The 14,255-nt window shown below is 42.3% G+C and overlaps 2 protein-coding genes across 2 annotated transcripts in view; both read left to right on the top strand.

Annotated features, from left to right (window-relative positions):
• Positions 1-1,632, top strand: part of cfap299 (cilia and flagella associated protein 299) — a 55,431-nt gene extending 53,799 nt beyond the window's left edge. Inside the window, exons 5-6 of the mRNA XM_018759061.2 lie at positions 118-247; positions 983-1,632. Of these exons, the coding sequence (XP_018614577.1) occupies positions 118-247; positions 983-1,078 (226 nt within the window). The 3' untranslated portion in view covers positions 1,079-1,632. The remainder of the gene's footprint in view (positions 1-117; positions 248-982) is intronic.
• Positions 1,633-3,350: 1,718 nt separating this feature from the next.
• Positions 3,351-10,541, top strand: bmp3 (bone morphogenetic protein 3). The gene is made up of 3 exons (XM_029259564.1): positions 3,351-4,751; positions 5,587-6,572; positions 9,817-10,541. Exons 1-3 carry the CDS (start codon positions 4,523-4,525, stop codon positions 10,006-10,008), a joined length of 1,407 nt encoding a protein of 468 aa, XP_029115397.1. The 5' UTR covers positions 3,351-4,522; the 3' UTR covers positions 10,009-10,541.
• The last annotated feature ends 3,714 nt before the right edge of the window (positions 10,542-14,255 follow it).

Consider the following 14,255-nt stretch of genomic DNA (forward strand, 5'->3'; position numbering starts at 1 on the left):
AGGTGTATAAATGGGCTAATTGTTGTAGATAGACTAACATTGTAAGTTGCTTTGGAGAAAAGTGTCAGCTAAATGTATGTGTGTACCTTACTTGTTTCTTTTTTTTTATTTTTCAAGTTTCTACAACTGGGAAACTCAGGTGTCTACATCCAATTCCAGTACAAACTATCAAGTGATTGCTGACAATCCAAATGGTTTGCTCTTCAAAAACAAGAGGGACCGAAAAATACTTAATGTGGATCCAAAGGCAAGTACAGAGACAAGTTTTGAGTAAACACTAGTAACACAACCTATTTTTATTTGCAAATTGCAGAGGAGCAAAACCCAAATTTTACATTAATTAAATTTATAAATCACACATATTGGCATATATAATATACTTTAAACCCTATTTGGAGCAAACAGCTGCTAAAGTCAACAGCAGGATTTCCCAATAATAAACTGTGTTTCTATCAAACCATTTCTACCCAGAAACCTTGAGGTTTGTGCGTGAGGTCCAGAGAACTAGGTTCACTCTATATTTGCACCCAAAGATCTCCTGAAAACTCTGGGAAATGCTGCTCACTTCGATGGTGCTCATGTTTTCCAAGCTTATGGACCAGACCTATTTTTTGAGTGTTTATAAACGCAGACACCAGGGATGGCATTCACTTGTGCCCTCCTGTTGAGGCTGGAATGTCAGCGCAGAGTTTCTGACTGCGGTGAACACGCCTAGCTCGGTTGCCCATTAAAAACTGCAGGCGGAAGCACGGGAACCCAGGCTCAGAAACCACGCGGGAGCCCAAAACCGAAGCCTGCTCTGAGCTCACAGCCTCTATAGACATATGCCTCTGCAGAAGTGGATGGGATTGCAGCATATCACACCTGTCAAGTGTTATATTTTGCTCCACAGCCTAGTAACTGGTAACTGTTGGAAACAAGGGATGGGTACTTAAAGAGTGAGCAGTTAAATCAAACTTACTCCCCTCTCTCTGTCTCTAAGGCTTCACCTGGTGATAACTCCTCAAGGACTCCTCTCCAATCTGACCTCTACGTTCAAGTTGTCATGTATGACCACGTTACCAGAAGGACAACCTGAGCTCATCTGGAGAGACAGTGATTAAAATACATCTTGAAAATCTCTGAAGTCTTTAATTTAAGTAAAAGTTTCTTCAAATCCCCACCATTTGCGTGCTCGTTTTTGCGTGGGTCGGAAGGTCTGGTTTCTTGGGATGGCAAAGTAATGTTATTTTGAGGCTTATTTCAAGTGTAAGTGCGTAAAGCACCGTGCATTTATTCAAAATACGCTGCATTTTATTGATTAAAGCCCAGAAAACAGACATTACCACTTTACTTTTTGTAATCATCTAAGCACAGCAATATTAACTTTTCAATCATAAACAGAAAAGACATTTTCGGTCATGAAAGATGCTAAGAAATGGACTATTCCAAGGCTATTACTCTATGACTGTTTTTTACTGCCGTAGGGAGCTAGTCTCCTATACTTTAAACTTGTAATTTACAGATGTCACAAAGACTTATTCTGTGCGGTTACAAGGACTTTACCATGCTCTTTTTGTGTAAATTCTCACGGCACCCAAGTGTTGTGCAAGCTGCTGATTGAATCTGCAGTTGAAAGCTATAAGATTGTTGAAATCCCTACACAAATGGTCTATGAAGCCATAACCTGTTCTGGGACCTTGATAGCATTTTCACCCCGAAATGGTTATTCTGTTGTATAAACAAATTAAGGGTGTAAAGGCTTTGAAATACGTTGGAGCGCTTTTATGTTCTTCCGCAGCTACGGAAGTTCCAATTGCACTGTGAGAAAGAGCAAAGCGGCCTTCGAGCAATTGGCATGCACACAGATGCCAGCCAGACTTAACTTCAAAGTGCTTGATAATTTACATATCAGTCACTGAATGGCTTTTTCTCAAGTCTCTATAGATTACAGTTTAAAATATTCTCGTGGCACATTTTAAATATTTTTTGGCACATTTCAGTCCAGGGAGGTAGCATCCATTTCCTGGTCTGACATGTTTTGCTAAGTTACTTCAGTTACAAACAAAAATAATCAAAATGTCCTTGCAGGAATGCATAAATGGGATTAACGTAAAGGCTAAAAGTAAGATTATGAGGCAAATTTAAAAGTAAAATTTACTGGGGAAGTTCTGCCTACTAATATATTTTAAGATTATGTATTTTAAGATATTCTCCGTATTACTGTTTTTTTCTGCAACATGATTTCATTCGGCAATTTATCTTTGCCTTTCATTTTCTCTTTTTACAAAAACAATAGTTTAAACGCTGGGTGGCAAATGAGCTTTCACCCACATTTAAAATGGTTTAAGTCTTCTGGCCACAGCTCATTCATGTGGTGTAATGGCAGTGAGGAAACTGCCCACTTTTCTGTTGGAGAGCAGCATGACTTGACTTGAACACCTACAAATAAACCAGCAGATGTGCTTCTCAAAAGAAGGACAAAATAAACAACAAATGTAGTTTTTTTTTTTTCTTTTTTTTTTTTTCCGAATGCGCAGACCAATTTGAATGTATTTCAGTCAAAGCCGGTAATGGTCTCAATATGAATTTAGAAGAACAGCCAAATGTCATGCTTCAGTTCTGTTGGCAAATTTAAACTGAAAGTGAAGAAATACATTTAAAATGAGAAAAGTGATTAACCTTTTATAACAGATACCTTACTTGGTGTACCCCATATGTAAATTCCTATACAAGAAACAGCTTTGTCATTAGTTTGCTCCACCACATATCTCAACATATGCCTCTGTTATTGAAAAGTTTTTAAATTATTTCTATAATGATTTGGCAATTGTGATAAAGAAACCTGACAGGAATTTCATCAGCACTTATACAAATTGCATGTTAATTATTTACTGCCATAGCAGCAGCGCAATGATCATACAAGTGTCTTCTTTGAATTAAATGAAATTATTTAGCATCCACATTTGCATTTGGTTGTTTGCTTGCTTGCTTGTAAAAAAGTTCATTCTCTTTAATGCTAGCACTGTTTTATCTATTAAAATATTTCAGATAAACAAACATGAAAGAACTCTTATCGCATTAAATCATTAATACATCTGGTTGTTTCCAATGTCTCAAAGCCAGTGTTGGTGATCTTGCATATCTCTTGTGATATTCTCATACAGGTTATAGGTCTGTCATGCATTCTCCCAGTAATAGATATTTTAAAACGTAATGTCTCTGTTAGAAGGGGATTCATTATCGTTTCCTCTTCAATGCATATAGAAAAGAATTAGTGAAAGGGGTATTTAAGCTCTTTATAAGACTCTTATTTAGTGTGTGAGGGCTGTGGTGCTGTATCCGGATCACACTGCAATGTTCAGGAAGTGTGTGCTTAACTCCATTAAACTTGACAAAACAGGGCAGAAAGCCTTTAATTCCAGTAATAATCCATTTCATTCACCACATGCCAAACTCTCCGCTCTACTGAGATATTCTACCAGGATCTCACTTTGCAACTTCATACGCAGTCCAGAAACGAGTCATCCAATAAAAAGGAATATCTGACAAAAGCAGTTTATTAAAATAAAATATAATATTTAAAGCATGCGAGAATATTTCGTAGCAACCCAAACAAATTCTCAATTGGTTCGGGACTGTATAATTCAATTCTATATATAAGACATTTTTATCTCTGTAAATTAATCAAATTGAAACTAATTACTTGAACATTTGAATGCACCTGCGCATTACTTTTGAGCCTATACTTAGCTTATGCATTTGTCAGTTGTGACATAGAGTGTTAGATCATCAGCCTTACAATTATTTACCCATTTGTACAACAGGATATTCTTATTCTATCAATTCTATCAATTTAGGGTACCTTGATCAAGGGTACTAAAACAGGAGTGGGATTCAAACCAAAAACTTTAGGATTGCATGGCAATTGCTCTAACAGGGACACTCCCCGGTGCACTAAAAAAAATTAAGCTAAGCATACACCTGTAGCTGTATATTGCCAGCATCATTATACCTTTAGTTTGTTTTTCCTCACGGATGTGTCTTTTTGAGAGAAAACACTGGTGTACAATGCCCAGTTGGACGTGCTGAAGCCTAGAAGCGGACACTTGTAGAAGTGTTTAAAAATGGAGCGGGTTGCGAAGGTCAGTGTTAGAGTGTGTGTGTGTCTCTCTCTCTCTCTGTCTCTGGAGGACCCAGCTGGCCCCATGGCCCCAGACACACACCACCTTCACAGTGAGCAGAGCACGGGTCCCATTGGCTGTCCATTCCTAGATCAGCCCAGACATCAGATACAAAACGTGGAGAACTGCCCCTCTCAGCTACAAGGTGGAGGAGGGCACACGGCACACCAGCTCCAGCCAGGAACGACTTGTCACTCGGTGGACGCCGATCGCTCGCCCAGCAAGTCATCTTCAGTGTCGGGGAAGCTCCTGCCACCTCTCATCCAGTGTGTCTGCAGGTGATGAGATCGCATCCGAAAGAGGAGCTGCTGGGAGGTGCGCTTTGAACAGCTGCTTCGCCGCGCGGCGTGATCACGATCATGGCTCCCTGCGAACACGCGTGCGCCCTTCTGCTGGCCCTCGCCTCTCTGCTCGGGGCCGGCGCGTCGGGCCAACGCGCGGATAACGAGCTGCAAGCGGAGGACGCGCGGGAGCCGCTGCTACGGGACACGGTGTCGGAGCACATGAAGAGTCTCTATGAGAAGTACAGCGCGGCGGGCTTTCGCTTCAAGGATGGAAACACGGTGCGCGCCTTCAGGGCGCTCGCGGGTGCGTATCCACGACCACGTCCCTCGTGTGAAGCCGGCTGCCCTGCGTGTTCTTCTGTATATGCAGTGCGCTGCGACGGCATTATTATTAGCAACCTTAAACTAATAAATGTACTTTTGCCAGCCAGCGACTGCCGTTCACCTGTTAGGAAGCAGCGAGTGGGGGAGGTTGGGGGGGGGTTAGTTACATGTTTCTCTTTGGGAAATAATGAGAAGCGCTAAGTGATAAGTGAGTGAGTGCTGAGATTGATTGTTGTGTGTCTTTGTAAACTAAGTAAGACGCAGACAGCAAACACATTATTTGTGGCTCCATTTAGTAACTCGGCTTCATTATAAAGAAATTCACCAATCGGTTATGCTTTATGATGGATTTCACTATATAGTGATTTTTCACTTGTATGGCAGGTCTCGTTATTGAGGCTCTATTAATTAATGCCATGAAATTTATAAAATTATGTTCTTTTTCGCGTGTGAAACGATGAGACTGGTGTGGCACAGGAAGAGCAGCCGGTGAACGAGATCAGAAAATTGATATTTTTACATAAACGATCAGAAGTAAATTTCCGTGCCTGTTACCTATTTCGTCGGAACGCTTTTCACAGTTATACTAATCGTTTCTCATAAGTTACTCTTCGTCCAAGACGGTATTGGCTCAGATCCCTTTCTTGTTACGGGAGAATGTCTCCACCTAGCGGTTAGTCTTAGAACTTCACATGTGAAAGTACAGCGAAGAACTGTAGTTCTCCGGCATCATTATTATTAGAACGCATCGCCTTCCACTGTTAAACTTGCTTTTTCACGTAAAGGTAACTTGTCTGTCTCCCTCGTGCCTTCAGGTACTGTGGAGGGTGAGCAGCTGCAGATATTCAACCTAAGCTCCCTGTCCGGGTCCGAACGCATTCTCTCGGCCACTTTGCACTACTACGTAGGAGAGCTGCGGAACGGCACGCGCTCGTGCGCGAGACCCAGCAACACGTGCGGCCCTCGCGGACCCGGAGCGCAGCGTCACGTTCAGCTCGGCATCCGGAGCTTCGCCTCCGTGGATAACAAAACGAGAACTCTGGGGCGCTTTCGCCTCAACGCGTCCGCGCTGCACGGCGACTCCACGTCGTGGCAGTGGAGGGACATCACGCGCGCGGTGGACCAGGGCAAAGCGCACGACCGCTTTCTGATCGCGGTCGGCGTCGTCGAGCCGCGAGGACGCGGACCTTGGGGAAAGCTGCTCTCGGGCCGCCCCCCCTACATTCTGGTGTACGCCAACGACTCCGCCATCTCCGAGCCCGAGAGCGTCGTTTCCACGCTGCGGGGGAACAAAGGAAGCGCGCCGCTCGCGCCGCCGGGTCTCGAGAAGCTGCAGCAGCAGGTGCTCGCGCGCAACGCCAACGGCACGGCGGCGCGCAGGACGAAGCGCTCTGCCAGCAGCAGCACCAGCCTCAGCAGCAGCAGCACCGGCGGCGGCAGCATCCTGCTGCCGCTGCAAAACAACGAGCTGCCGGGCCCGGAGTATCCGTACAGCACTACCGCCTGGGAGGAGAGCGGCCCGTACGAGCCGCTGGAGAACAAGGCGGCCAAGCGGCCCAGGAAGAAGCTCCGCAAGAACCAGAGCCGGCAGCACAAAGTAGAGTCGACGATGCCGCTGCTGCAGTTCGACGAGCGCACGATAAAGAAAGCGCGCAAGAAGCAATGGAACGAGCCGAGGAACTGCGCCCGTAGGTACCTCAAGGTGGACTTCGCCGACATTGGCTGGAGCGAGTGGATTATCTCCCCGAAGTCTTTCGACGCGTATTACTGCTCGGGGTCCTGCGAGTTCCCGATGCCGAAGGTGAGTCTCGGCTGCCGCTCGCTCTCGTGCGTCGCTCCTTCTGATTCGTTGGTGCTATTCTTGATGCACGTCGCACGCTTTTCCGCTAGGTGGAGCCCTTTCCCAAAAACGATTTTGAGAAATTTTATTGACGCGATCGCGTTAAAGATAGTAATTTACATTTATTTATTTAGCACACGCTTTTCTCCAAAGCGAATGAACTTCCAGCCCACACCTTATTCACCGCGGTGACTTACACTGCTAGATACGCTACTTACACTGGGTCACTCATCCATACATCAGTGGAACACACTCTGTCACTCACACACTATGCGGGAACCTGAACAGCATGTCTTTGGACTGTGGGAGGAAACCGGAGCAAACCCATGCAGACTCCACACAGACTGAGCGGGGATCAAACCCACGTCCCATCTCGCCACCCAGGGCGCTGTGAGACAGGAGTGATACTCGCGAGTCGCTGCACCACCGTGCCGCCCATCCGGTAATGAAGTACAGTTTTGATTTCATTCGTTATAGTCAGGGTTCTTATTAGAGAATCTGCATTTATGGAAATGAAATTTGGTTAACAATTCATTTAGCAGACGCTTTTTCTCCGGATGCAAGCACGTGATTATAAAGCACAGTCAATTAGTCACGATCCACCATCTGAATCAGTGTACATAAAGCCGTTCATCATTATTAAAAAAAAAAAAAAAAAACTTTAAGTATTAAGCATAAACGCAGGCTTATCGTGCACTTAAGAGATGGGGAAGAAATGAGTCCGAAACAGGTGAGTTTTGAATGGAATAAAATGATGTTGTCCTCCTTGCAGCACTCGGAGAAACCAGACAGCACATTTATCACAGGCCAGCGGTGACAGTGGTTTACCATGCTGAATACAGTCAGTGACGAAATTCTGCCAAAGTGTCACAGTATAGCCGGAGGCGGGAGAAGTGCGTTAACATCGGATCATCGGTTCTGTCTGTGTAGTGCAGTTGTGTTGCGTATTTCACTGAAGCGTGTGAGGCTTATGCTTTCGATCGGTTGCAACATGGGAGTAAATACAAACAAACAAACAAACAAAAGAACTCGTGTGTGAAGCGCGTGCGGACAGGAGCCACTACAGTGCCTGAATGAACGCGCTCGAACCCCCGACCCGGCCGTGTGTGACTGATCACACCTGCAGTCCCAAGTCGCTCTTTCTCAGCTTGCACGCGCTCTTAGTGACTGTTCCAGTACTGTTCACACACACACACACACACTCTGCTGCGTGCGGCTTTTTGTTTCTTTATTTTACACGTTCGCACTTTTAATTTACGTGTATGCGTAATTAGTGTATTTTGTTTTATAGGGACGTTGATGCGTGCCGTTATTGTTTCGTGTAGAAGGTTATGGAAGTGTATCTTGTAAGGTTTATATGGAGAACATTTACATTTATTTGTTTAGCAGATGCTTTTCTCCAAAGCAACTTCCAGTGAACTCTAGTGTTATCAGCCCCCACACCTTATTCACCGTGGTGACTTACACTGCTAGATACACTACTTACACTGGGTTACTCATCCATACATCAGTGGAACACACACACACTCTCTCTCACTCACACACTATGGGTGAACCTGGACAACATGTCTTTGGACTGTGGGAGGAAACCAGAGCAGACACGGGGGGAACATGCAAACTCCACACAGACTGAGTGGGGATTGAACCCACATCCTCTCACACCACCCAGGCTCTGAGACACCAAGCAAAACTTGCTGTGCTACCGTGAGAACCTGTTTTCCCTCATTTTTCACTTTGATTTTTCACTTTCACTCCCCGGTGCGCATCATGTGCAATTCTGTTCGGGTCTCTGGCGGAGGAAAATACACTAAGGCAGGGGTGCTCAAGTTCAGAGGCCAAGCAGGCCACATTTAAACCACATAAAATGCAAAGGGCCACAAATTACAATTTGCGTCATAAGACTTTAAGACAATATTTGCAGTTTTACTGATTTAAAAATGCAGTTTATTACTTATCTAAGTCTTGCTTGTCCTATTTAAAATAATACTGAACATGAAAATAAAAAAAAAAATCAGGAACAAAAAGGTGAATTAAGTTTGTTTTGCTATATTAACGCATAAAAAAATGCATTCGTACTCTGAGTATTAAACAAACTCAGAATGTTCAAACTCAAAACATTCTTGAGCAAATACAGTTCGCAAGCCCTGATGAAAAGAAGTCCTTATTCCTAGTGAGAAATCTGAGTCTGCATTCTTTTCACAAAGCTTTGCTCCCCTGCATCTGCTGCGTCTTTGGCCCGTATGACTGTGGGACAAGAGCACCATCTTGTGGCTACATTTGGCAAAACGCAATTAAATTTGACAGGCAGAAATAAATGTGCAGTTACTCGTTTAGCTGACGCTTTTCACCCAAAGATACTTAATCTGTTTTTGTATTGGAGCGCTTTTTTGAGTAGGTACGTTGCTCAGGGGTACTAAAGCTGCAGATAAAAGTCGAGCCTTCAATCTGTTGGTCCCACTATGCCTAGCAGTTTCCCCCTGAACAGGTCTGGAAATTTTCCAAGTTTGTTTCTTGAATCCAAATTAATTTCCTCCTTTTTACCACCAGTCCAGGTATATTTAATTATTTCAAGAATTTCTGTTCACTTTAGAAAACATCACAGTTACATGGGATTATGATTTTTTTTTTTTGTGTGTGTGTGTAATGTCAAATAAATGTGTGTGAGATTATATGGGGTGAACAACTGAGTTAAGATGGGAATATATTGAAGTGTAATATAATGACATTTGAATAGCTTGTTTGGAGTATTTTAAGGATGACCAGTTTAATGCAGCAATTGAAGCAGTTTAGTGACAGAAGAGAAAATGATTAGAGAAAGGCCTGCTGTACAAATTTTGATGCAGTGTTTTCACACTCCCGGCTTGTGGGTTTTTTTTTTTTTTTTTTTTTTTTCTGAGAGGAAGCTTGGTTGTCAGTGGTTCTCTGACAATGTACTGAACTCAGCCGAAAGAGCTTTTGATAAGTCTGGGTGGTTAGAGCTGCTGCCTTTGGACCCAAAGATCACAGGTTTGAATCCCACTTAAAGCTCAAGTTGCTCTTAGGAAGGTGCTTACCCTCAATTACTCTAGTAAAATGGCCAATGTGGGTGAGTAATTCTAGGTATCTCAGCATTGTAAGTTGCTTTGGAGAAAAATGTCAGCTAAATGAATAAATGTAGAGTCCCAGTGTGATTCTAGGTTTCATCAGTTTCCTCTTCCTCTTTCAGTCACTGAAACCCTCGAACCATGCGACCATCCAGAGCATCGTGAGGGCTGTTGGCGTGGTGCCTGGTATCCCAGAGCCCTGCTGCGTGCCCGAGAAGATGTCCTCCCTCAGCATCCTGTTCTTCGACGAGGACAAGAACGTGGTGCTCAAGGTCTACCCCAACATGACCGTGGACTCCTGCGCATGCAGATAAAACAAAAGCCCATCCAGCATATTCTCACGACACTTGTTATTGCACTGGAAGAGAGACTGCATCTCGGTAGCTAACTAGAGATGAATAATGACAGACATGATCTCGTGAAGACTGTCTTCCACTTGGATGCTTGAAGCTTAACCATTCTCTGACTGGATGGAACGAGCCCTCATTATTCACAGTCATAATTAAATGGATAATTTAGTGACCACAAAAGGGCACACCACAGATTCGTTTTTTTTTTTTTCTTTTTTAACCAGAAAGTTAATCACACTATAACAGACCTGTTGCCTTTGCCTTTTTTTTTTTTTAAATTTATTAAAAAAAGGCAGTAACCGAGTTAGGATTCGAACCTAGGATTTGAGGCTATTTCTGGTGGGAATAACGCCTCTTTACTCAGCCTCCGTGTGTAAATTGTGACACAGCCTGTCTGCACGCGTTACGGATGCTGGTATTTCCACCTTTTGAGCTTTGCGCTTGACGGTCAACCTCTCGTTTTATTCCTCCCTCATCCTCTCTGTTACGGTTATTAACTAGACCACTCCTTCGACACCGTTTTAAAACAGTGCTACCAGCATCTGTTTTACTGCTTTATTAGTGTAAACCGTGTTACCCTGTATTTAATATCATGTTTAAATATTCTTATGGCTGCTATACTTGGATATAATTTAAAGCCAAATCTGGTTCATTTCGGAAAGCTATATGGTTACAGCCTACGCGTATTCATTCATTTCGCATCGCGAGTGTAGCATTGCAAACAATGAAGTACCATCTTCGGTACAGATGTCTGCAACAGTAAGCATATTGGTTAAAATGTATAATTCCTCACTTTGTCTCACCTCACCTGGAAATGTAATGATGTTCACGTCCGGATTATGACCGTGATCAAGGTATGAACCGCCTCTCGTGTTTCCTGTGATCCTTAAGAGGGTTACTCGCAATAAATGACACACATAATGTGAGAAATGATGCGTTCCGGTATTGCAGACTTGTCTAGAGGCAAGGTAGTAATCGAAAATGTTTCGACGACCGAGATGTCGACCAGATGTATGAAACGGTTCATTCTGACAGATGTTTCATAGCGTCAGATCTGCAGTTTATTGGAAAACATTTTGATCAGGGAATGGCATTTTAGTATTTAGCTGTGTTAAAAAAAATGCGCCGCAGATGTTTCGGCCCTTGGCTTCGTTTCTGTTACCATGCAGCCGAAGACGAGTCAAGCGGTGCCTCGTACCCTGGAAAACCAAGATTTCATTCAGCTAAATAGATGGCACCGTGTAAGGAAAAGGCTGGAACTGCAGTACAGGTATTTTTTGCTGGATATAGCAATGCTCTCATCCCCACACACACAGTTACTGTGCTTCTTGGTTGCCATATTATGGATCTGAATGGCTCAACATCTGTGTGTTACATTTTACGTGCACAGAGGAGCGCTGGAAGACAGACGTTCAGTACATCTTGCTTGCGGATATTAGGTAACACGGTGGGGCGAGGATGCGGACTTGTTATTTAGCTCCCTGAATGGGCTCTGCAGTCGTAGACTTCAAAAAAAGTGAATTAAAATTTCGATTTCCTTCGATCTTTCTCATTATCTGGCCTTGCTATCACGAGGAAGATGTTTGCGACAAGTATGCACTTTTGGGAAATGGCATAGCAACCATTTTTTTTTTTTTTTTTTTTAAAAACCTGTTACCTGATATAATCCTATGGCTTTTTTTTTTTTTTTTTTTTTGTAGTAATGTGTGAGTAAAAATGATGACTGAAAAAAACATCCAGTATAGCATAGAGGAACATTTCAGGATGAACCAAATTTATTACCAGTGTAAATAGTATCTGATATACTTAAAGGAAACTGAATCAACTGTAGCCACAAATCTGTACATTTTATTGTTTTCAATACAAAAATTATGCCTTCTTGAGATCAGTGAAATATTTATTTGGAAAAATTGAGGCCAATACATTTTATAGATTTGTATATTGGTTTTGTATATAAACTGTATAAAATGTCTGCTTTGTTATATTTTGTATAAGAGTACCTTTTTAAATGATTTTAATATTAATGCTAAATATACATTTACATTATTATTCATCCCACGACCTCAATCAGAATAAGTGGTTAATGAAAATGGGTGGGTGCATGGATGGATGGATGGATGGATTATAATTCACAATGCATTATTCATTATTAGTTTGCATTCACATTTTTGTGGGGTATTTATGTAATAATATACTTATAACTACATATGAGAAACTTGGGATGCAGGTTAACTACTTTTTTCCAAGAAGTCTTTTTTTTTTTTTTTCTTTTTCTCAGTGTCCAGTATCTGAATATTTTCTTTTCTTTGTGATTTCCGAGATAATATTTTATAAGAGTATAATAAATCTTTATTAATAAGTGGTATTTTTAAATACATGATGCATTTATAGATTATATATCTCAAAAATGTATTTTGTTGTCAGCCAGTGTGCCACAATAAAAAATTTTTTTACCTTATAGACAAGAGGAAATTTTGCATTTCTCTTTCTCCGTTATAATATTTACCTCCAGACATAATTCCAGTGTAGTTATATATTTTTTCATGCATGTTTCTGACTGAAGAATTGCATGTAATGCAATAGGCAATAAATGAGTGTCTAGCCATTAATGCAGATAGAAAAATGAAATAACTTGCTTTTTTCCTGTATCTTTTTATGATCTGAATCTGCCACCAAGAGATTTTCCTTGTACACCTTTAACTTTTGTGTAATATATTGTGGGTGCATAAAATAGTCCTCTGCCTCACTGTACAATCTTTCTTGTAAATTTTTAGCTTGAAGTAAAACAATTGTACAATGAACTTCATATAAAAGTATATTTGTATATGGAAAGGAACTCATAATGACATTTATTTATTTTACATATCTGGCATTTATTATATTCTGTGCGGTGAGAGGAGGGTAGGGGCAAGGGGCGGTTTGCTTGCTGGATGGGGGGTGGTGTGCTAGACATCACATGACTGGCCAAGCTGTGAAAGGTACTTGTCACTACTGATGTACGTGCTAATTTCTGTGTAAAGGCTCCCTGTGTGAAAGGAAACCCTCTTTGTAAGCCATTCGAACAAATGAATAAAGCTCTGTGTGTCGGCCTGCTGTACATGGTTCTCTTTAGCTTTCGCATAAGACGCTTTGGCGACAGACAGACATTTACACTGATTTATTTATTTAGCAGACGCTTTTCTCCGAAGCGACTTCCTATGAACACCAGACATGCTACTGAGATGCGCAAAGCATAAATCTTAATATTCCCAGGAAGACCTAGGAGTAGCTTTCCCGCCTCCTTGTCTCAGTTCTTGTGCAACTACATTTTAACAGCATTTTAGAACTGCAGTTACATATGCAAAATACGTTATGTGACATGTCATGTTAAAAAAGAACGCACATTAATATGTCTAACACAGAAAATAGCAGAACTATCAGACAAAATAAAGACTGAGTCGCACAGCATTGCCCGGGTGACAACTGGCAAACCATAGATTCCCCTTGGGTTGATAGTGGTATTAATGCGGTATACTGTATATTATATGTAGTGCACTGCGAATGCTTATGTTGTCATCTGCTGGATGCTTTGGAAGTTCTTCCATAAGATCAAGATCTGCTAGGCAAGCTGTGATGACCTGTTGTGCACTGGCGTGCTTTCTGGGTAACTTGCAGCTGTATTTTCAAGAATTAAGGAATTCTTTTGGTGTTTTGAACCTTTTTCTTTTACCAAAGACGTAAAGTATAGCTTGCAAATAATAATCACACAGGAAATTGTTTTACTATGTTTCGCATTTTCTGGAACAAAAATATTCCCACCGTGATTTGTCCATAGATACCAACGTATAACATTAATCCTCTTTCATGACTCTCTCGTCACCGTCTTTACTTTGAAAAGTTGTTGACCGCATACGCTGTTCTGCAAGTTATTGTCACTTTCCACACCCGCACCACAATCCGCAGTACCGGGCTCCCATTAAGTACCTGACGGTAATCGGAGCACTAGGCTTTATAAGACACTCCTCAGCCCCTTCTCGGTCGCGGAATCTCACCGAGACAACCGTCCCCTCCGCGCTAACAGCACTCGCCACATCCCATGTCCTTTTCCCCTTCGTCCTCGTGTCTTTTTCTTCGTTCCCTGGTTCCTGACCATTCGCCTCGCTTCCCGACTTCATCCGCAGATCGACCGACCGTTCGCCCGTCCCCGACAGCAAGAACAAGTCTATCCCCTT

This window comes from Scleropages formosus, chromosome 17 (genome assembly GCF_900964775.1).
Source record: "Scleropages formosus chromosome 17, fSclFor1.1, whole genome shotgun sequence".
NCBI lineage: Eukaryota > Metazoa > Chordata > Actinopteri > Osteoglossiformes > Osteoglossidae > Scleropages > Scleropages formosus.

Excerpts from the sequence above, each read along its gene's own strand:
- bmp3 (XM_029259564.1), top strand. The coding sequence starts at position 4,523 with ATGGCTCCCTGCGAACACGCGTGCGCCCTTCTGCTGGCCCTCGCCTCT. Across the intron at positions 4,752-5,586 it reads CGCCTTCAGGGCGCTCGCGG|GTACTGTGGAGGGTGAGCAG; the intron begins GTGCGTATCCAC and ends TCGTGCCTTCAG. Across the intron at positions 6,573-9,816 it reads GCGAGTTCCCGATGCCGAAG|TCACTGAAACCCTCGAACCA; the intron begins GTGAGTCTCGGC and ends TTCCTCTTTCAG.